The sequence below is a fragment of the Mugil cephalus genome, chromosome 16, assembly GCF_022458985.1.
Source record: "Mugil cephalus isolate CIBA_MC_2020 chromosome 16, CIBA_Mcephalus_1.1, whole genome shotgun sequence".
Lineage (NCBI taxonomy): Eukaryota > Metazoa > Chordata > Actinopteri > Mugiliformes > Mugilidae > Mugil > Mugil cephalus.
In genome coordinates this window covers 19,657,807-19,679,199 of record NC_061785.1, presented here as the reverse complement: position 1 = coordinate 19,679,199, position 21,393 = coordinate 19,657,807, and the positions used below count along the sequence as shown (strand labels likewise).

Genomic DNA, 21,393 nt, shown 5'->3' with positions numbered 1-21,393 from the left:
GTTTGTTCTGTTGCTTTAAGTAAACACTTAGGCAACGTGTAAATGGCAAAAGCCATTTGTTAAAGTTAGAAGCACAGTGAGAAATAATTGCATCTTCGAAGAATTAAAATAGGGACTTTTGATATAAATCGCCGCCCTTTAATGAGCAAGGCTTTCAGGTGAGTTAATGTTTTGCGAATTCTAACCATGCGCTCTCGAAAGCTCAAATATCCTTTTCTGAAGGCACAATAGGGATTAAATTTGATCCCCCTCAACCCCCACGACACCACCTCCAGAAACAAGAACAACAAAAACAAAGCAAAGTGACTGACAATATTTTATGAGATTAGGACATCATAGTGTTACATGTGCAAGTAGTGCAACGCAACTTCAAAGACAAAAAAGTAGTCTTCATTGTGTTAAATAAAGGTGCTCATGCGATCAAGTGCCACTTGGATCCTTCATTACACCAGCTAAAAGATAGAGTTAAACTTAACAAAGACTAAAACAACTTCAAATTCAGATGCATGTCGACATTAAATCAGACTTTTCTGTAGCTAAATACTTAACCCTACAGCTGGATTTCAAAATCACTATTACTACATGTATGAAGTGCAAGTCAGCTAACCCTCCTTCCACCCTCCCGACACTGGGCTTAGCATTGACGATTATTACAGACATGAGTCATTTGTTCTTATTTTGTGCAGAGCGGTAGACGGTACATGTAGCCGTGACCATTACATGACAATATTCACAATAGTGAAAAACTAACGTGTTGTGGCATTATGGCTCAGTTTATACAAGAGAGACAGGCCATAAACTGTAGCACATGACATTAAAAAACACTGAAATATATATATATATATATAAATAGTACTTTTAAGTGTGGAAGACAATCTTTCATGGAACAAAGGTAGGAAAGAGGTTGAACTGAGAGGTCAAACATTTTCAGCTCAGCTCCTCCCAAATACAAGGCTGAGAGCCAATAGACCCAGAGAGTAGCAGGTTACAGAGCTGCTGCCTGTGGCAGGCTGGGTTGTGACTCGTTGTGCTGGCTGGATGTTTCTGTAGACATTGACCATCAATGGTGACGTGCTGTTGGAGACGTATAGAGTTGTGCTGAAGAGGTCAATCTGGGAGGAGATATTGAGTCGGTTAGTTGCAGCTTAAAGCGCTAGCAGGGGATTTGTTCTTGTTGTGTAGGAAAAGAAAGCTCACCAGATCTTTGCTGACTTTGATTGTGTCCTTAAACACAGTCCAAACGACAGCCTCATTACAAGTGGGGGTGGTCAAGGAGCCAAGGTAGCGGTAGTACTTGCTACGGTCCACCCCGACCAGAAGATCATCCAGAGAAATTGGAAGCGTTATTGTAACCGATTCACCTGAGAAAATAAAACAACCTCTGTAAGGACTGCAGAAGACACCGAATTCAAATGCATTACAAGACGTCAGCTGCGCAACCCGGTACCAGGAAGCTGGAAAGCTTTCCTACAGAAGCAGAAAACATCTTACCGGCGTTTCTGATGCTGGTCAAGTAGGAAGTCAAATTCTTCCAGCTCGCTGGTTGGCCAGTTGCATCCCCAGACATTTCCTGAAAAAGAAACATCATCCTGTTGGACAGTCTTTGGAGCTTGGGGAAGTGTTTAGAAACAGTGCAAAAAAAAAATAAAAATAAAAAATCTCATTAAGCATACGAGATGCATAGAGTGAAAAGATTTGTTTATTACCTCAATGAAGAAACCAAGGGCAGCAAGTCCTGTAGAGTCTTGAACGGCGAGAGACGTGTTTCCATTATACTTTGACTTACTGTTTACAATGTGCAACTGGGAAATTTAAGTAAAACATGATTTAATGTTGACTTGGTAAAAGAGATCCAATCTCAAATTAATTAATGAAAAAAAAATTAAGTGTATATACCTCCATAGGATAGCGCTTGCCATCCACGGTGTGTTCAGAGCCGGGGATAGCAGAACCATTACCCCAGTGCAAGTGGAACTGCAGGCTGTCGTAGGTCTCAGACAGATCTCCCCCTGACACCGTTATGCCACTACTCAGGCCCACTTTGACTGGAAGAAGGTTGGGTGGGAACAAAACAAAAAGGAAATACAAGTGTTGAATGACACCAATAATCCAGTGTAAATATAAGTTATGGCTACACCCTGCCTCTGACTCCCCTCGGAGTTACAGTAGCAATTGTTGCAGGGATACATTGTTGAGAAAAGCCTGAAGAAAAACACGACTTGAGGGGAATTCTTTAAAACCAAACCAAGTGTTTTAGCCATTTTTTTTTTAAACTGTCGTAACAAGGTCAGACAAACTCACCCGTCTTTCCAGTGTTTTCAATCTTCTTCAGGGCTGAGGTGCTGCTGTAGTTGACAAACGTGAATTCAGTGAGGTTGGCGTCAGCAGCCGCAGTTGCAGACACGATGTCAATGGGTGACTGTCGGGTGCCGTTGCAAAACTGTGCAGCAATAACTGGCCAGGTGGTGTCATCTGTAAAGGAAACCAGACCTTGAGTACTGAAGAGCAGCAAAGATAACAGATGGTAGGATTAAGGACTACAGAGAAAAAAAAATAAATAAATGTGATGGACTACTTACTGCAAGTTGGCTCGTTGTAACACCAGGCTGGAGGAAGAAAAGAGCAGTTAGTGTCACACTTACTAATGAGCAGTCAAGAGATAAACAGTGGAGATAGTCACTGGAAATTCTACAGAAGCGCATACCGATGGAGTCTGTGGCACAGTATGCGCTGGGTGCCAGGACGCACAGAGCAAGAGCAGCTACTACGAGACAGTTCATCTGAAACAGAACAAGGACCCAATGTAAAACACAAACAATAAATATGTGGCGAAATACAACGCGCAGATATCACGCAAATAGGAGATCCATCACCCTTGCACGGATCGAGTAATTCAATTAATTAATTTAATTTGCAACTAGAGCGCCAACTGTCCTTCTTCTTTCAAATCTTTAAAAATCGACAAGTTTGTGTCCGATCAGCGAAGCGGGACGCTTTTCTGCAGGTGAATCCAATTGACCTGAGCGGCAGCTTGTCTTACCTTAGACGCCTTGGACGCACCTGTGGCTCTTCTCTGTCTTTTTGCAGCTGTGAATGAGAATCAGCCTCATCCCCACTCCTTATATTTCCATCAGGTAGACAGACCCCGCCCCCTTTTTAACACATGAGTCCACCTTTAACTCTCCGCGGGGATTTTGTGAGGCTCGATTTAAAAAAAAGATAAGTAGTAATGACCCCGCCCGCCATCCCGAGTTACAACAGGGACTTCTGGTTTGAAACAGGAATTGGGGCGTGATGTGTTTTTGGCCCATCCAGAGGAGTTAGAGGAGGATGTTGGGCCTGGCTTAAAATTGGGTCAAGCCATCGTGATTACAGCAATAAACAATAGATTGAGATTATAAAAGCTTCCCAGCAAAAAAAACAAATAAATAAAATAAAACAATAAAAAATGCACTACTTCCTTCATTTCCAAATGTATGAGGTAGATACGGGATGTTGAATGGATACATAGGTTGCTTATGCTTTTCACGATTGTTTTCCTTGGCAAGATATTTTCACTCTCTCTCTCTCTCTCTCTCTCTCTCCATGTGTGGGCATGAAACCATTTTTTTAAAAATGCCAGTTGCATTGGTCACATCATCCCTTTGTCACTTGTTCGTGATTTACGTCCTCACCTCACCATTCTTCTTTCCCAAACTTTCCAGTCCGATGTACTGTCTTATTAATCTATGTCTCATCATAGCTGATACAATACTTCAGGAGCAGGACCACACCCCAACCGCGCCTTCCAACCGGCTTAAACACCCACCTAACCTACTCCTCCTGTTCCGTTCTCGAATTCCGCACCCTCTCCCCCCATTCCACCACCCTTGTCTCTTTCTTTCTTCCCTCTCTCCGTGGGGACCTAAAGAAGAGGGTCCGCCGTGTCCCATCGTCTAATTCATATCCATCCATATCCACCTATCAATAAATAAAGTCTTCCCCCTAGTTGGAAGTGTGGCCCTTGCTAGTGAAATAATAATAACTGTGATTATTCTTTTACTGATCCCTTACGGGGACATTCTTTCTCCGCATTTGACCCGTCCATTCGTTCACACAGTAGTGTGTGCAGTTGGAGCACTGGGCTGCAGCCTCAGGTAGGCCGCACCCAGGGGGCAAACTGGAGGTTGGGTGCTTGCTCAGGTCACCGCAGCCATGGGCACTCCACAGCTCCCCACAGCCCTGATCTCAGCACCACCAATTACGGGGTAAGCCTGGTTCCACCTGTCTGTTCACAAAGACACATTAAATTCACACGAAATGGGTTGGAGCATGTTCAGAAAAAAACAAAAAACAAAACAGACCGGATACTTAGGTGGAGGCAGTTCTTTCAATGCATGCAATTTGTGACATATACACGCAGACACACGAGCCACTGAAAGACAGGTTGATCTGGTCAGATGTGAAGTCTTTACTGTTATATACACTCCCCTCCACAAGTATTGTTAAATGTGACTGACAGGTGTGTTTTATTCCCAAGGTGTGTCCTAATACTGGTGAATATCTACGGCAGAACAAAGACAATTTTAGCAGATGAGTGTGAATATGAATTCATATTTAGTTGGAAGTCATTTGCATAAAGTAACTGCCACAAGCGTCTTACCCATCGATGTTGCCAGATTTGTGCATTCTTCTTTTGTGACGCAGTTAGCCATCATCTTTAGCAGGTACCATGCGTGCTCTGTTGGGTTTAAGTCTGGACCTGGAGACCGACTTGATCAGAATAAAACCTTCCACTTCTTGCTCCCGATGAAGTCCTTTGTAGTTTTGGCAGTGTGTTTTGGGTCGCGGTATTGCTGCATAATGAAGGATCTGACCAGTTTGGTTGCACCTTTATTTAAACTGGCAGACAAAAATCTTGCTGTAGCCTTCAGAGATTGTTTTGCTGCCATCATCTTGTGTTACATCCTCAATGAATATCAATGAGCAACGTCCCAGAAGCCTCGACACTACCCTCATTGTTTTTCACAGTGATGAGCTGGTATGTTTGTCATGAGCATATTTCTTTCTTTCTTTTAACTTTTCCATCGCTTTGAGGAAGGTTAATCAGGCACACCTAGGCAACGAAACGTACTGTCAGTCACAAATTTACGACTTCCGGGTTCAAACAAAGGGAGCCATCTTCTAAGCCGGGCATCAGATCCAGGCGTAAATACCCTGAAATAAAAGCTGAAATGTTGATCTCCCATCCTCATATTAATCTTCTGAAGTCAAACCCAAATATTTTCAGTCTGCATCATAAAATAAAGGAAACACTGCTCTTTTGGATGGGAGTGTAAATGATACTCAAAACCAGTTTCGCTGGCAGCATGATTATAGGTTTTCTACACCACCCAAGCATAGCCACATTTGACAATAATTGAAAAGGCAATGCACAAGAGCCTAGAGGTGCACCATCATTTGACAGTTTGAGTGTGGAAAAAATACCACCAGTGACAAAGAATTCATTACAACAGCACTTCAGATTTAGCAGGAAGCTGGAATCATTCTTATCGAGGTACGTTACCATGGTAACTTACTATGAACGGCAAACCTGCTTCGGGTCAGGGTAACTTTCAGGAGTTATCTGATTCCGATAAATGCTCCGCCCACCGGCCAATCAGCTGGTCGGGAAAGAATCACGTGCTCTTTCGTTGAAGACCCGATGGAGATTGGCGCCCGAATCACGAGAAGAGCGTTACGACGTGAACGCATCTTCCAGGAGATAACCACACAAAGAAGAGTCTATTTTTGCCATTCATCCCCGCTCAGCTCAAACACAGCTCAGAATCAGGATAATTTAATTCAGGCCAACAACTTGATGAATTGATAGCATGTAATTGTGGCATCATCTTCCATCTTTATCGTAGCCCACATAACATTATAGAATTAAGAAATCCAACTCCCCAGATAAAATGATGTGCTTGGTTTTTATCTGCTCCCATGTTCTTTTTACTCCAGAGGGGTTACATCTGGGGGAATGACACTTATTGTCATACACGCGATTCATCTATGCAGCACAGTGATTGGGTTTCGTGGCTTCGTTAAATGTAAACTAGTTGAGCCATTGATGTGTAATTTGCGCATTTATTCAATCTGCAATCCGTTACCATGCCTTATGGCGTCTCTTCGATGCAGCCTCGGTGTTTGACTTTTCAGGATTTTGAGTGCGATTTACTTTTTCTTCGTCATATTTGAGGAGAATCAGTCTTTACTGTCTTGCTGGCGGATCAGCCTCATGATTGTGATTGGTCTGCTGCCTTGGAACGTGCGCGTTCACCAATTCACAACAAGACAAACCTGGATTGAGTTAGTGAGTTGATAACCAGATCGTGATACCGCTCATCCAGATCATCACTGTTCTTCTGGATAGGTTCATCTGGATAAGTTGGAGTAAAACCGGACAAGTTGAGCTTGCTTCGTGATAAAGGCCTCAGCTCTACATACTGGACCACAGCAACCCCAATTCTTGTTTGTTTTGAGCTCCGAGACAGAGTCATGTACAGCCATGAGCTCCAAGACATCAGCACAGACTCTTTAAAGATGACCACCACTGCTTAGATGGATAAAGAGGTGCTTAGGGAAACACTGTGCTCTGGTATACAGTTCAGTTCATCATTGCACTCTTTGGCTTGCTACAGGAGACGCATTGTGTGTTTAAAAAAAAAAAAAAAAGGTAACTTTTGGAGATTTTCTAAATCTCAACACAGGCCTCAGTCTAAAGTGACAACTTTACAACTATTATTATTCAACTCTACAACATATGGTAGGTGTGGCTGGCTTGCTGACAAATATCATTGTTGATTTCAAAAGGTTTTCTCATTCTGGGTGTGAGCTTATTCATATTGGTGACAGCAGGGCTTTTATAACTTTTTTTTCCCTCCAGTTCAGCTAGTCCTAATGTTTGACTTGGCAGTTAAGCTCCTAACAACGAGGTTTGTTTTCCAGTTATTTTTGATTTAAGAGAGAGAGAGAGAAAAGGGTTGTGTGAAGATTGGTTGCTTAAATGGCACCGAACCAACCAGACAAATCCCTAGTCCAGTTTTCACACTCAGTTTGATTGAAAGCCTTGCATTTACTTAAACATTGCCCTTTGTTTTAGTCTTACTGCATTTGGCCGAATGTATGTCTTAGACAGGAGTGTTGGGCTAACCTTGTAGATGACAAATTCCTTTTTTTTTATCTGTTATCACGAAAGAGTAACTTATGTGTAAACCGCTCCAGGAAGTATTGTGCTTCCTCAAAGCTGGGAATGATAGAACCCGAATTGACCACGCTCCAATAGAGTTTAGGAAACCAAGCCACTATACAGGTGTTTTCACTTGTGCACAGGACATCCAGTCTTGAGGTCAGGTTGCTGACGTTACTTTCCAATCAGGAAACTGACTGACTTGAGAAGGTATACAGTCACTAGCATACTTTAGAGTAGAATTGCTGCTCTTTTCTGTCAAACTTTGGTTGACATTTGGGACAACGGGAATGTGTTTGTATCCAGTGTGACTTAATGTTATGTAATGTGATAGAAATTCTGATAAGGTTTTCTTTTACATAACGGCCCACACACCCAAGTCTGTCACATTCCTTATTTTCATTGACGAAACTGCAGGTTAAATTTTTGTTACACCTTACGTACAGAGATCAAAATCCTGACTTCGGTTACAGTTGAACATTAAACCTTCTTAAAACTGGATAAAGTGTACGCAGTACATCCGTGGTGCCAGTGAAAATTACTACACTTAATGAAGCATTTCTCCTTCAAACAGTAGCACTCTTATTTATTTCACAGGATACAAGAATACATTAGCCAACACACACACTGGTTTCACCTGAGATGCAGTTGATTTTTTTTTTCCCCACCACAGAATTTTTCAATGTTCGTCACTAATATAGATGAAGTTTGGACAGCAGGATAATCAACACTAAACATGCATTAAGTCCACTCAGTAGTTTAACGTGTTGCGAAGACGATTTCAAGCAGCAATCTAACAACAGTCATCAGCTTTTGTTATATAAGTCAAAGTGGTAATATTGCCACTCAGTCATTTTTTTTAACATTTTTTTTAAAAAAAAAGGCACTTGGTGCAAGATACATTTTTCACAGATCACAAATTACATGAAAAGGGCACAAAGACTTGCCAACAGCATAAGCAGTAAGATAGGTCCAGGGACACTGGATGCCGATGTGGAGTAGATTTTTCTGCCATTAAGAGCCTGTGTGGGCCGAAACACGTCGTGATATCCGGCCTTAGCTGGGAACATGTGCATCTGGTGGATTTAAAGAAAACTCTGTTAAAACCGACAGTGGTTTTCCATTTACTTAATAAGCATCTGTTGGAATGTCACATCTTTGATGATCAAGTTTCGGCATCCAAAACAAGACAAATGATAAACTACACTTTGTCATCACGCCACAGGTATGTAGTCACTGCCTTCAGATTGTGGGAGATAGGCTTAAAATGTATTGTAATCTGTGTCACATGTTTATCTCTTTCTGCCCTTCCCTCATTAGCATGAAGTACGCGCAACAACAGACTTCACACTTGGATCAAATCAAATAAATCTAAAGAGGGGAATCACCTTCATAGCCAAAAGGACATTAATAATCTGGCTAATTTTCAAGTTCAGACACGAAAATGAAAGTTAAACACAAATTAAAGTGATATTATTGGTGTTCTTACATTCATAATAGATGGAAACTGTTATAGTTATTTGTTATGCATGCCTTCTTTCCTTCAATGCCTCATAATGTTAACTCTACATCCAGTACTTTGTACAAGCTCCTTTGGCATTCATTGCAGCTTCAAAGTTGTCTTGGAAAGCTTAATAAGTATTTTTGCGCACTTGTACTCGGGCAGTTCATGTCATATTTTTCTGTGTGGAGTCAGACTGAATGAGAAGCATCCAAATTCTCATCTTTAAGCAAATCCACAGATGCTACCCATGGTTTAGGTCGGGGATTTTGCTCGAGCAACTCGAGGCCAGTCAGACAGACTCCAGCATCGTCTGCGTGAACTCTGACCGGCCCGTGTGTCATTGCTATCATCATTTTTTACTGTAGCCGGGAGATTAGAAGTATAATTTTTATCTTACTTATCAGATATAATCTTCATGCTTGCATTGTTCAGTCCTTTAAACACAGCTTGGCAAACGGTTAACTGACTCCTTATCAAGTGGGTACTGTCAAACTGCTCTACCATAAAGACCTGAGTGTTGCTAAAAGGTATGGTGCTTTTAGCACATTGTACCATCTTCCAATCCTCTGTTAAACTGGTCAGTCACTTTCCTTACCCAAACTCATCTTGCACAGCTAACAGACACCAGTGTGAAGACGACTCAAAACTTTAAAATTGATTTTACACACTGAAACTATCTTGAAGTACTTAAAACTTAAAAGCTAACAGGATAAACCTGGCTGATTTGACTAAATGAACTATATATGAGCAGTAAAAAAACATAGGAAAACCAAGAGTATTTTTCATTCCTGGTCTGCACTTGCTTTGCTAGCACTTCCAGCATCTAACCCTAACCCTACATCTGTTGAAGATGATGAGAAGAAACACATACCAGGGACGGGTCCACCTTGACAGATTCTTTAAAGATCGTCCAAATTACAGCTTCATTGCACGAAGGGGTGGTAAGGGAGCCGCTGTACCGGTAGTATGCGGTTCGATCAATGTTGCCGAGGAGGTCATCAATGGAGATCTCTTCTGTGAAGTTAACCATTGAGCCTACGTTGAAGCAAAAAGCGGACAATGTGTGAGACGCCTGTGTCCATGCCATGTATTTTTGTGTTTATAGTCTACGGAATGAACGCGCTCACTGATATTGCCAACAGCTGAGAGGTGGCTCGTCAGTTTTTTCCAGGCATCCATGTTTGATGCTGCACTTGCTGCAGGATTTGTCTGTTGAGAAAAATAGGGAGAATGATATACAGTGTAGAGAAGAACAATCGATGAGCTGCCAAACTAAACTAATATTAACAAAAGACAGCTAAACTACTTACAGCCGGATGATCTGAACTCTCAGTGTTGCTTTTGGTAGTATCTTCAGCCTGGTAAACAGATGTACATGTCAAAAGTTTCAATAAATAAAGTCATTGATGTCAGTCACTGTAACTGTTACAACGTAGATAATAAATGGCAGATTGCCATTTCCCTTTGGGAAACTTTTGGCATGGGCCATTATGCGAATACGATAAGTGAAAGAACAGTATGTGTGGAAGTTAGGCTTTGTTTCTTATCACTGACCTAGTAGCTCCACATATACAAGAGAAATATCTGTGTGACTGAGGGCGGGTGCATTGTGACGTTCTTGTCTTTTTTTTGTTGTTGTTTTAGATGAAATGCTGATATACTGCTATAAGGGATGTCACCTGTTGGGCAGCATAACTCAAGACGCCAGCATAGCCCCCCCCCACCCCCTGCCCTCATATGTTTTGTATGGATTGCAAATAACTAGATGCCTTTTTCCATTGGACATTGTTGACAGTGGTGAAAGCACCAGGAAATGTATGAGGGTGCTTTTATTCTTCCTGGTTCCCCTGGCATTAAGCCATGGTTAATAAAACTGTGCTTTCGTTATCGCCTCAGGTCCAGGAGTCTGCTCAAAGAGGCATACCGCACAACAGTAAAGACAATACAATGGAATACTGCATAAGATTGCACTTACTAAAAAGAAGTGTAACATCGGTAAAAACTTTCATTACCAAGATCTAAACCTTTCATTTTTCGTGGTGTGTGCATAAAATCACACCTGTCAATAAAAGGTGTTGGGTTCCAGTCAGGGGACAGACTGGATGAGGTCAGTTTTCACATTCATTATTATTATTATTATTATCCTTATCTTCCTGGAATATTCTTATACTGTGTCTGGAGATGGAGTCATCTCGTCTGCCACTATTTTTGGATAAATACAGGCATTCATGTTGCCGTACACAAATGCCATTTCTCAAGCACCTTTTGCAGACAGCAGCTTCCCTGTTTCACTGCCGGGACGATACACCGTTGCAGCCCTGGCCAGTTTCACAACAATATGTACCAAGTTTCTTTCCTTGTTCTTTAGCGAAGTGTAAAGTTTTGTGCAGGATGTGTATATATATATATATTTATTTTACATTTTCTTGTACATATTGTTTTTACTCTTGGGCTGTTTTTTCTATTCTACAAGTGTTATATAAATGTTTGCGTATTTATGTGTGCCTTTAAGCCGCAGTCTCTGCAAAATTTCATTATGTCCTCATAATGACAATAAAGACTCTTGTATCTCGAATATTGTAGATAGTTAACCATTCTTGTTTTGACCGATCCGTCAGTTGTGGACCACAACAGATGCTCGTAAGGTTACCTCAATAAAGAATCCAAGCACTGCCAAACCATCTTGATGATTTAGTGCCTCTTCCAGGGGTAAATTTTTCCTCTTGCTCACTATGTGCATCTAAAAAAATATATATATAAATAAATTAATAAATAAATAAAGGAGGGAGAGAGAGATACAGTTTGACATATCATCCATATAATTTAACATTAATGAGTTTCAGTAGTTCAGTGCTACCTCCATGGGGTAATGTTTTGAATTCATAGTGTGCTCGGATCCATCATGCTCATCAGAGCCCCAGTGGAAGTGGAACTGAAGGGTGGAATAGACATGTTCCAAACCTCCACCCGTTAACTCCACCATATCCTCCTCCAAAACGCACTTCACTGGGATTTGAGCGAGAAAAAGAAAAAAAATCACTTTAAATAACTTGAAGGACCAGACACAGTGAGCTGTCAATGACTTCTCAACAAGCTGTGATTATGGCTGCTCACAACTATTCCCCAGCTTCTTAATCAAAGTGACAATAGTGTTTTTTTGTTGTTGTTGTTGTTTTTGTTTTGCTGGCCCCCAGAATTCAGTCACCAGAACCCTGTATGCTTTGCTTGTTACAAATGGTGCCTGTAGCCACTTTCACTTGGTCTGAAATCCTTGACATTACCTCTCTACAATGTTTCCTGTAAACAAAATGTGTTATCCAACAATTGCCATGTCACAGCTCCTACCCATAATGTGAAAGAAAATTTCACACCTGAGTGGCCTGTGTTAGTGATGTACTTGATGGCATGCTTGTTGTCAAAGTTTGTAAATGAGAAGGGGCCCAGGTGGATATCGGTCTCAACGAGATCCGTGTCGATGTTGATGGGTGACTGGTTGCTCTCTCCGCACTTCGAGGCCGGCAGAAGGTGCCAATGCAGTGGTTCGTACATTGAGGGCTCTAAGGGTGGAGAGGCAAAAGTTTAATCTCTGCACCTTCGTCATTATGAAACGGTCATCAGTCTGGCCGATACTTACCACAGTGACCTTCATAGCACCATGAATGACCTAAAGAATAAAAAAAATAATTTTTTAAATGTTCCAACTCACAGTTGTAAACATCATGGGGCTTACGTGTGTGATTTTCCAACTCACTTATAGCAGGGGAGGCTGACACATTACGGCCATTGAGATCTTGTGTAGGTCGATAGTTATTAAAAAGACCCGTTTCCAAGGAAAACATGTCGATCTAAAAACAGAACAAGATCATTTTGATCAGGACATCAGTGTGACTGATCGGCTGGGAAACCAAAATGTGTTCCAGTAGCACGGACATGCACTCTTATATCTGTGGCTAGTAAAGGGATTACAGATTTTCACAGCGGGGTCAAAGGGTCAACCCTGTAGATGAGCACTATAGCCTCGGGCTGGACACATAACCTGAGGAAATATGCAGGCTCTTTGAAATCGTTACAATGGAATGAACGTTCGACAGACAGCTTTTGTTATCAGTTTGTCTCAACTATTTGCGTCTCTGCTCTGCTGCAATTCACGATACACAGTCGAGTCAGCGAGTGATTGACAGGAAACTGTAGCAAAAGTCGAGATAATCTTTTGCTTTTTCCACACTCCTCTTCCTGCTTTGTTACACCTGAAGAAATCCCTCCTAGTCACAGGTTGTCGTTTTTCTTGCGACGCCGATTCTAGTTTCAAAACTGTGGCCGCAGGCAGAGAGGAGGAAACGGTTAGAGAGGGCTGCTGGCTTGTTTTTTTTTTAGCTTGTTTTACCACACTTAAGCTGAACTTTACCACTTTCAAAACAGGTTTTCAGCTAGAAATGAGTGATGGCAAGCCTGCAGTTTTGCAGCGCGCGTTCAGGAGATAAAAAGGTTTATGCAACTTGGCAGCACTCTTCAGCGCAGTGATTTCTTGCATAAATCCTTTGCGAATATGACTTTAATTAACCTCAACAATGTGGTGCCGAAGCAATCAAAACAAGTTTGGATGCCACTATTGATGCAATACTTTTGAACTTTGTAATATGCATGCAATTGCTTTAATGAGTCAGGTATGTAGTTCAAGAGAGTTATGCGCCCTCGCAGCAGTCACATTATGTCAGGAGTGGAGTGAGCTATAGTCAGAAAAATGCACTCCATCAACGCAGCACTGGGTGTTAGTTGGACGAGATGGAGAGAAAGATTATCCGCAGCATGCCAAGGTTCCTCCACAGTCACATGCAGCCGGGTTGTTACAGTCAACGGAAAAAGAAGAAGAAAACAAGAAGAACAGAAACCCCAATTATCAGAACGAACTATCGACACCAGCATGTACCATTATGTTCCTTTGCCCGTCTGTTATCTGGGGATGTTCGCCTGCATGAGCCAGTGACTGCTTGTGTAACAGTTTGTGTGTGGTGACTCGACAAAGGGCCATTTACTCGCTAAGCTGTCTGACTAATGAGAGTCGGCGATGGCTGTTCTTATTCAGGTGTAAAGGACACACAGATTTAAGGAGATTTCAGTCCGCTTCTGACTGTTTGACTCGGTTACATTTGATTAAAGTAACTTAAAAACGGGCAAAGAATATATTGTACAGTCCTCTTGAAAGCGACAGCCTTTACACTAGTCTTGTTACCAATGGTCAGGGTTTGATTAAACACGTCTTCTTCCCCCATCTTGCCCTGAAAAACACTCACCAGCTCTTGGCTGATGCCAATAGGCTCATGAAACACCGTCCACATCACCGCTTCGTTGCACATGGGGGTGGTCAGGGAGCCCTTGTATCGATAGTACTTTGTGAGGTCCACATTTCCAATCAGCTCATCGATAGAGATGTTAGTTTCTATTTTAACCGTGGTGTTGTCTGAAAGATGGAAAATAAAAAAGGGTTGAAACACAGCCGGTGACCGTAAATCTCTCCTGCATGCCGGTGGCTTAATAATACTAACATTAAGAGCCGGCTTTAAAAAATAAAACATTTCTTGGTTACAAGCCATTCAGATCAGTTACACAGATTACAGAAACTGCAAGCCCTTATATAAAATGTCATTGTTGACACTGAACACATCTCCACTGTGAACTCCTAATTTGCATGAGATCCACCACAAGACTGAGCAAAATATTTCAGCTGTTAGTCAGGTTTAGTTAAGGTGTGACTCCTCATTATCATTCCTCCTGTTTAGGAACTATGCAGTAAATAAGATGAAAAATTCCACAGTATAGTGCTGGCAAGGCAATAAAGCTTATAGTCACCGGCGGTCAACTTCAAAAGGAAGTTAAGTCTTACCTGTGAGGTTTATCAGGTTAGACGCGAGCATCTTCCATGATTTGGACATGTTTTGATTCTCCATTGCCTTTGAGAAAAGACATTTTGCAACATTAGCTATAAAGTGCGCAAATCATGCGTGTCGAGTATGTGCATGCAGCGTGATGTGTGGATATAATCTAGTAATCAGTATTTGAGCAAGGCGATCGGGTGCACTCTCCGCAGCCTCAGTGAAATACGGAACAATGCAAAAATATAAGGAGCATTATCAAAAAATACTTTTCATTTAATTAGTTGTCTCCCTTTATGCTAATGAGTGGAGAAAATGCAAGTGAAAAGATAGAGTCTTCGTTCATTTAAAAAGGAAAACATGCACATTTAGGGCTCTGTTGTATGCAAATTAGTTCACGTGCGTGTACGTATAAAGAAAGTTTCACAAACTTGTAATGCCAAAACTAATCGTCTTACTAAAGTCAAATAAAGTCATCTGGGTGGCATCACGGCGATTAAAAAAGTGGAATTTGACAATAAATATCATCAAAGAGGCAGTAATCTCCAATTCACTTGCAGTGAACGCACCAAACTTTCAATTCCCATCTATATTATCAAGATGAAATGAAGATTTTTTTTCTATTCTATTCCTCGGCATGTCTGTGGGATTAACTATAAAGTATGTGACATACATGCAAGAAGAAGCCAAGAACAGCAAATCCATCCGCCATATTTGCGGCGTCTTCCTCAGAGACATTCTTCTTCATGCCAACTATGTGCATCTAAAAGAGATCATAGGAAGTAATAAGGCAAAGCTATGACGTATATTTATGAACCCATTAAGGGGGAAGGCATGATGTCAAGAGATGCCAAACATTACTGTACCTCGACTGGATATCTATGGTTATTGATCGTGTGCTCTGACCCTGGTAGTTCATGAGCTGGGTCGCCCATGTGGAAGTGAAACTGAACAACAGAGTAGGTTCCATCGAGACCTCCTCCACTCACTTCCACGTCATTTTCTTCCAAACTGCATATCACTGCGTGGCAAAGGGACATGATGGGACACGCATGACCGTAGAGACGTTTAACAGGTGTCACAAGCACATATGCTGCAGGTTCTTTACCTCAAAACTGTTCTAAAGTGTTCAAGTACCTGTGTGTCCATTGTTTGAGATGGACTTGATGACTTGCTGAGAGGAGATATTGACAAATTTAAAGCTGACCAGGTCATTGTCCAGTACAGCGTTGTGGGTGTCTATGTTAATAGGAGACTGCATTTTTTCTCCACAATAAGAACCCTCGATTTTATCCCACTTCTTCAGGGAGTAATCTGTGAGAAAAGACACACGCACCCATGAGCTAATGTCGGCCAACGATGTTTTGAGCTGAATCGTTCAATAAATCAGACATCTGTCCCAACCTACCGCAGCCATGGTAGCACCATTCGCTGCCAGCAGCTGAAATGGAAGCGCATGGTGAATGTGGTTGTTGTTCACATCCTGAATAAACTGCATCTTATTCTGAACAATAAGAGGGAAAGTTGTGGGGGTTTTCTGTTTTTTTTTTTTACTCACCACTCTTCACCAAAACTCCCAAACTCAGGCACGACACAAGGGCGCGGAGATACATCTTTAAGAGGAAAATAGAATCAGTCATAGAGGAAAAGTGCCAGCTGTATGTTTTCAGGCCTCATGTCTTTCTTTGGCTTCCTGTCCACTGTGGGAGTTTTTTTTTTCCAGGTGGAAACAATTTGATTAATTTCCACCTGTGCAGTCTTGTCATGCTCCTCATTCTCTTTGGCCTCTTTGGCCTATTGTCATTTGGGGACTTTCGATGAAAGGAGCAGTCCTTTTCACTAGCATGTTTAATTTTGGCCAGAGGCACTGAATTCGTTCCATTGATTTTTGTCCCTCGTTCCCTTAAGTTCTTTCCAGAACATTTCTATTCTGGATCCATATTTTCATTGCCGTCGCTTTATGGTCCTGTTTTTTCTCTGTTATTTTGAATTGGAGTTCCAAACAACTGGATTTAACAGGAAGATCCAAATGAACACCCATTTCACATTTCAAACAGTACGCTGGGAAAGAGTTTTTTTCTAAATTGTCCTTAGCGATATACTTTGGGCTCATAATGTTGAAGCCTTAATAAACGTTAAAGTCTCATACATTAATAGGCACCCATCACCAAATGTAATGACACGACAGCAGCAGAAAGAGGACTCTTACTGCCAGATATTGGATGAAGTGAACAAATTGCTACACTCAGCTTTAAAAAAATAAATAAAAAATTGACTTACCTTACTCTCTCTACCAGGTCTTAAGTCCTCTCAGAAAATGTTAAATTAATTTGTAGTGGCACTTTAAAAGCATGTGTTCATTTTCAAATGAGTCTTGATGAGGAAAATGTCCCTCTGTATGTTCCCAGTGATATAGACTAGGAGGGACACCTAATGGGAGGGGGACCAGTGTGTATACAACACAAAGCCAGTATGTGGGAGACATGTAACATGACTACAGGTTTTATATGAGGGCCATGGTTCCTACCAAATAGAGGTGTTCAGATCAGACTGTTAATTTACACCTAAATACATCTCAGTGACACAGCATTTAGAAGTCCATGCACAGGACTGGCTCAATCCAAGGGTGAAATAATTGACCCCGACCACGACAACGGACGTGGCAAGCCACGTAGATGCTCGCCAAAGCTCTGTGTTCCAGTGGTAATACGCTGCTTTTCAAACAAACGAAATGCTTGGTGCTTCTGCAAACTGTTGCCCGAGAAGCTTTCACAAGCCATTTTAGGGTTTCTATGTGTTTGGAATGGCGCCATTTCTTTGATAGGTGTAATCAGTGTTTCAGATGTTTGGAAATGGTGTAAACCTTGGAAAGATGCCCTCTTTATTTTAATGTGGACCATACGTTCATCCAAATTTGATGGATGTATTACTCTTCTGAATAGTAAGAAACAAACTAACACAAAAAAAAACAGCTCCACCAAATATCAGCTGTTAAATCCATAAAAAGATGAGCTGTAACCTTACCCTTTTTGGTGAATTTTAAGCGCAATTAAAAACAAACACTAAAAACAAAAAAATGTTGGATTAAATAGTGATTGCCCAAAATGTATCCTTTTGCATTGCTACTGACTGTGTTTCACCCCTCTGGGTTTCGGTTTGCCTTCACCACCACTGGCCCGTGTGAAGATCACTTTCTTGCATGTCATGTCAGATGGCTACATGTGCCGGGCAATGTTTATTGTAATTCTGTTTGTGTTTATAAACACACCGTTTTGCAAATGAACCCACATAACAGGTTTTCCGCCCTTCACAACATGTCCTTGCACGTACGCTTATCGCACACATGCACCGTCACACCTCATTACTCAAAACTCTTTATCGTCCTTTAAGAAGAAGCACGCCCTCCATCTTTTGTTCTGTCTTCCAAAACAATAGTGGCTTTGCAATAAGTGAATTAACACGAGGAAGTGGGAGAGTATGCCAACGAAAGACGGAACAACAAAAGGCGCGTCAGTGCGGCCACGTCATTATCAGTGTCAGGAGTTTATGTAACATGCAAATGGGTCTGTTCATCCAGTATTGATTTTAAATAGCCTGTACTTTAAGAAGGTTAACCATGAGAGCTCCGCTGTTTATTCACTAAAACTCAGCAGACCTTGTCATTGTTTTGATATCAGAGGTTCAACACTTCTGAGTTCCTGTTTTGGTCCGTGTTGACACAATGATACACTCCTGAGAATTTTCCATTTGTCTTCTGCCAGATCACTGACAGCTGATTTTTTTTCTCCTTGGCACATCTCTCAATGCATTTAAACCTAGAAAGCAACCAGGAAATGTAGAGACTAAGTGTGTGTGTAAGTGTATGTAAGGGAGCAGTCTGCTCTTCATTTCTGAGTATTCACCTACAGCGTGACACGCCATGCTCACGCAATCTAGTCTATACTGTCTGGAGGAAATTTTTACCGTTGGCAAAACAAACAACAGGTACTTCTAGGGCTTGAAGAATTTAAAGCTAGTGCAGTGTTTTCAGTGCAGACATCCGCGTGACAACGGCTGCTGCGTGACATTAAACGGGAAGAAGACAAGAGATAAGATTCCTCATGAGTGGAGCGTCAGACGAAAGGGAGCAAAAGGCCGAACGGGGCTAAATTTAACTGGCCTTTCACTAGATGGAGAGATCTCTGCGAAACGCGTCAGAGGCTGCCATCTGGGCAGTGCACGACGGCGACAAGCTGGTCGCAAATTAGAAAGAGAAACGAGTGGAGATCAGGCAGGCTAAATGAAACCTGGCTACTGCGTCACTTTAAATGTTTTGCTCATTTTACAATAATCCTTCTACAAAAAAAGAAAAAAAAATGACCTGTACATTTATTTGTAAAACCTTTGTTGCGAGTGTGTGGCGAGCTCAGGCTCCACCAAAGAGAGGGGACTCTAAGATGGTGAGATGATAAGATCTAAGTTGAAAAACAGCTTATCTAAACTGCAAATCTAGACTGGAATAAAGTCTGCAGTCTGCATTCAACACATTATTATTGCTATTAACTTTTATTATCATTAAAAACGTATTTAAAATTTAAACTTACCCTAAAATTCCCCCGAAAAAAGTTAGCGCAGTATATGGTCCTCTAGGCTTCGTCTATTGTGTCTAAGTTAATGGTTATTTATCAGTTTGTTTGTACTAGTCGTAAAAAATACCAGCTGATGGTTGTAAAAATACCAGCAGTAAGGGATCAAAAGTCTCTTTGTCTATAATGTGGAATTCTCTAAGTAGTGCTGAGTAGTTCTCTAATTATGCTTTTAATAATAATAATAATAATAATAATAATGTTCTGGAGGTACTGGAGTCTGACCAGAGTTTTTCTGGGTAGCACTGCGCTAGTCCTCAACCTACATTACCTTCACACACATATTTTAACCCTAAAGACGAAAATTAAGAAGCTGGGGCTTGTTTGAAATGTTTCCTTCTCCTACGGAGAGACAAAATTCAGTTTTATTGTCATGGTACCATCCTGGAGAACCGTAGCACTTGCTAGGCCACATATTTGCACACACAGTCGGAGGGCTGGAAGGCAAAAAGTGATACCTCTCTGTGAGTTGCTGCCACACTTGAAAGGTGACCCAGCTAACTATTCACGGCAGGGTCACCAGGAGTCCTTTTATTTCTTGGATATGTCTTGTTTTTGAGGCCAAAAAATGTGTCAAACTCAAGCTAAGAAACAATTTCGGCAACAACAACAACAGTTCTCTCACAAAGCTGCCCAACATCGCATTCAAATCCATTCATGTCATTAATCAATAAGTTGTTAATCCGTCCTTCCGTTTGGAAGTTAAGCCCAATATAAGAACAGATCAACAGTTGGGAAAGAGATTCAGAAAATAGACCCAGCTCTGATATAGTAAATATGTAACAGAAGCTTCAGTTAGCTCAGCTTGGAGATAACCTGTTAGTCTTGTGAAAGAAACGTAACCTGACTATCAGCTCCTGCAGGTAGTTGCTGCTGTCACTGTCAGTAAATGACACGCTCAGCTTAGTACTTATGGGACCTATATCTTTCGTCTAGGTAAATCCTAGCAAGAAAACAGTAAGTTCATTAAACTATATGTATAAAATTATTGATCAGAACAACACAAAGAAACACAAAGTATAGCTAATTGAATGCCTAAGCAAACATCGGAACATAACTGAAATGTTAAACTGAAATAATACAGCAGTGAAGACATTGTGGCACTGACCAGTAAATTACATAAAACACACACACATATGGCACATCATTAATCACATTTGTAAGTGCTTTATACACTCACTGGCCACTTTATTAGATACACCTGTTCAATTGCTTGTTAACAACTAATCAGCCAATCACATGGCTGCAATTCATGCATTTAGTCAAGTAGCGGTGATAAAGACAACTTACTGAAGTCCAAACTGAGCATCAAAATGAGGACGACAAGAGATTTAAGTGACTTTGAACATGGTATGGTTGCTGGTGCCAGATGGGCTGGTCTGAGTAAGATAAGATAAGAAAGTACTTTATTGATCCCGATCGAGGAAATTCAAATGTTACAGCAGCACAACAGTGACCAGAAAGAATTAAAGGAATTAAATAGGACAACAACGTTAAAGAGGACATCAGGCAACAAGCAAAAAAACAGTACAGTAAACAAAGTGACAGTGTAAGTATGTCACATACGGGCTCAGTGAGGTCAGTGCTGTGTGCTGTTCACACTGCTGAGTATTTCAGAAACTGCTGATCTACTGGAATTTTTACACACAACCATCTCTAGGGTTTACAAATATCCAGTGTGCAACAGTTATGTGGATGAAAATGTTTTGTTGATGCGAGAGGTCAGAGGAGAATGGGCAGACTGGTTGGAGATGATAGAAAGGCAACTACTAACTCAAATAAACACTTGTTACAACCAAGGAATGCAGAATACCATCTCTAAACACACAACACGTCCAACCATGAAGAACATGGGCTACAGCAGCAGAAGACCACACCAGGTGCCGCTCCTGTCAGCTAAGAACAGGAAACTGAGATACAGCTCACACAGGCTCAACAACACTGGACAATAGAAGATTGGAAAAACGTTGCCTTGTCTGACAAGTCTTGATTTCAGCTGCTTGTATCAACGGTTCAGGCTGGGGATGGTGGTGTTTTCTTGACACACTTTGGGCCCCTTAGTACAAACTGAGCACACAGCCTGCCTGAGTATATTGTTGCTGACCATGTCCATCCCTTTATGACCACAGTGGACCATCTTCTGACGGCTACTTCCAGCAGGATAATGCACCATGTCACAAAGCTCAT

General features: G+C 41.4%; 1 protein-coding gene across 1 annotated transcript; it reads right to left on the bottom strand.

Annotated features, from left to right (window-relative positions):
• Nucleotides 1-303: 303 nt before the first annotated feature.
• On the bottom strand, nucleotides 304-17,006 carry LOC125022824 (carbonic anhydrase-like). The gene is made up of 26 exons (XM_047609769.1): nucleotides 16,862-17,006; nucleotides 16,140-16,194; nucleotides 15,990-16,022; nucleotides 15,719-15,895; nucleotides 15,448-15,602; nucleotides 15,255-15,344; nucleotides 14,593-14,659; nucleotides 14,003-14,169; nucleotides 12,463-12,556; nucleotides 12,346-12,375; nucleotides 12,083-12,268; nucleotides 11,569-11,717; nucleotides 11,362-11,451; nucleotides 10,022-10,069; nucleotides 9,839-9,920; nucleotides 9,583-9,746; nucleotides 8,130-8,283; nucleotides 3,041-3,087; nucleotides 2,705-2,780; nucleotides 2,580-2,606; nucleotides 2,302-2,472; nucleotides 1,897-2,045; nucleotides 1,707-1,802; nucleotides 1,492-1,570; nucleotides 1,198-1,361; nucleotides 304-1,112 (listed from the first exon to the last, which is right to left on the bottom strand). The coding sequence occupies exons 2-26, from the start codon at nucleotides 16,192-16,194 to the stop codon at nucleotides 933-935; spliced, it is 2,730 nt and encodes a 909-aa protein (XP_047465725.1). The 5' UTR covers nucleotides 16,862-17,006; the 3' UTR covers nucleotides 304-932.
• Between the last annotated feature and the right edge of the window lie 4,387 nt (nucleotides 17,007-21,393).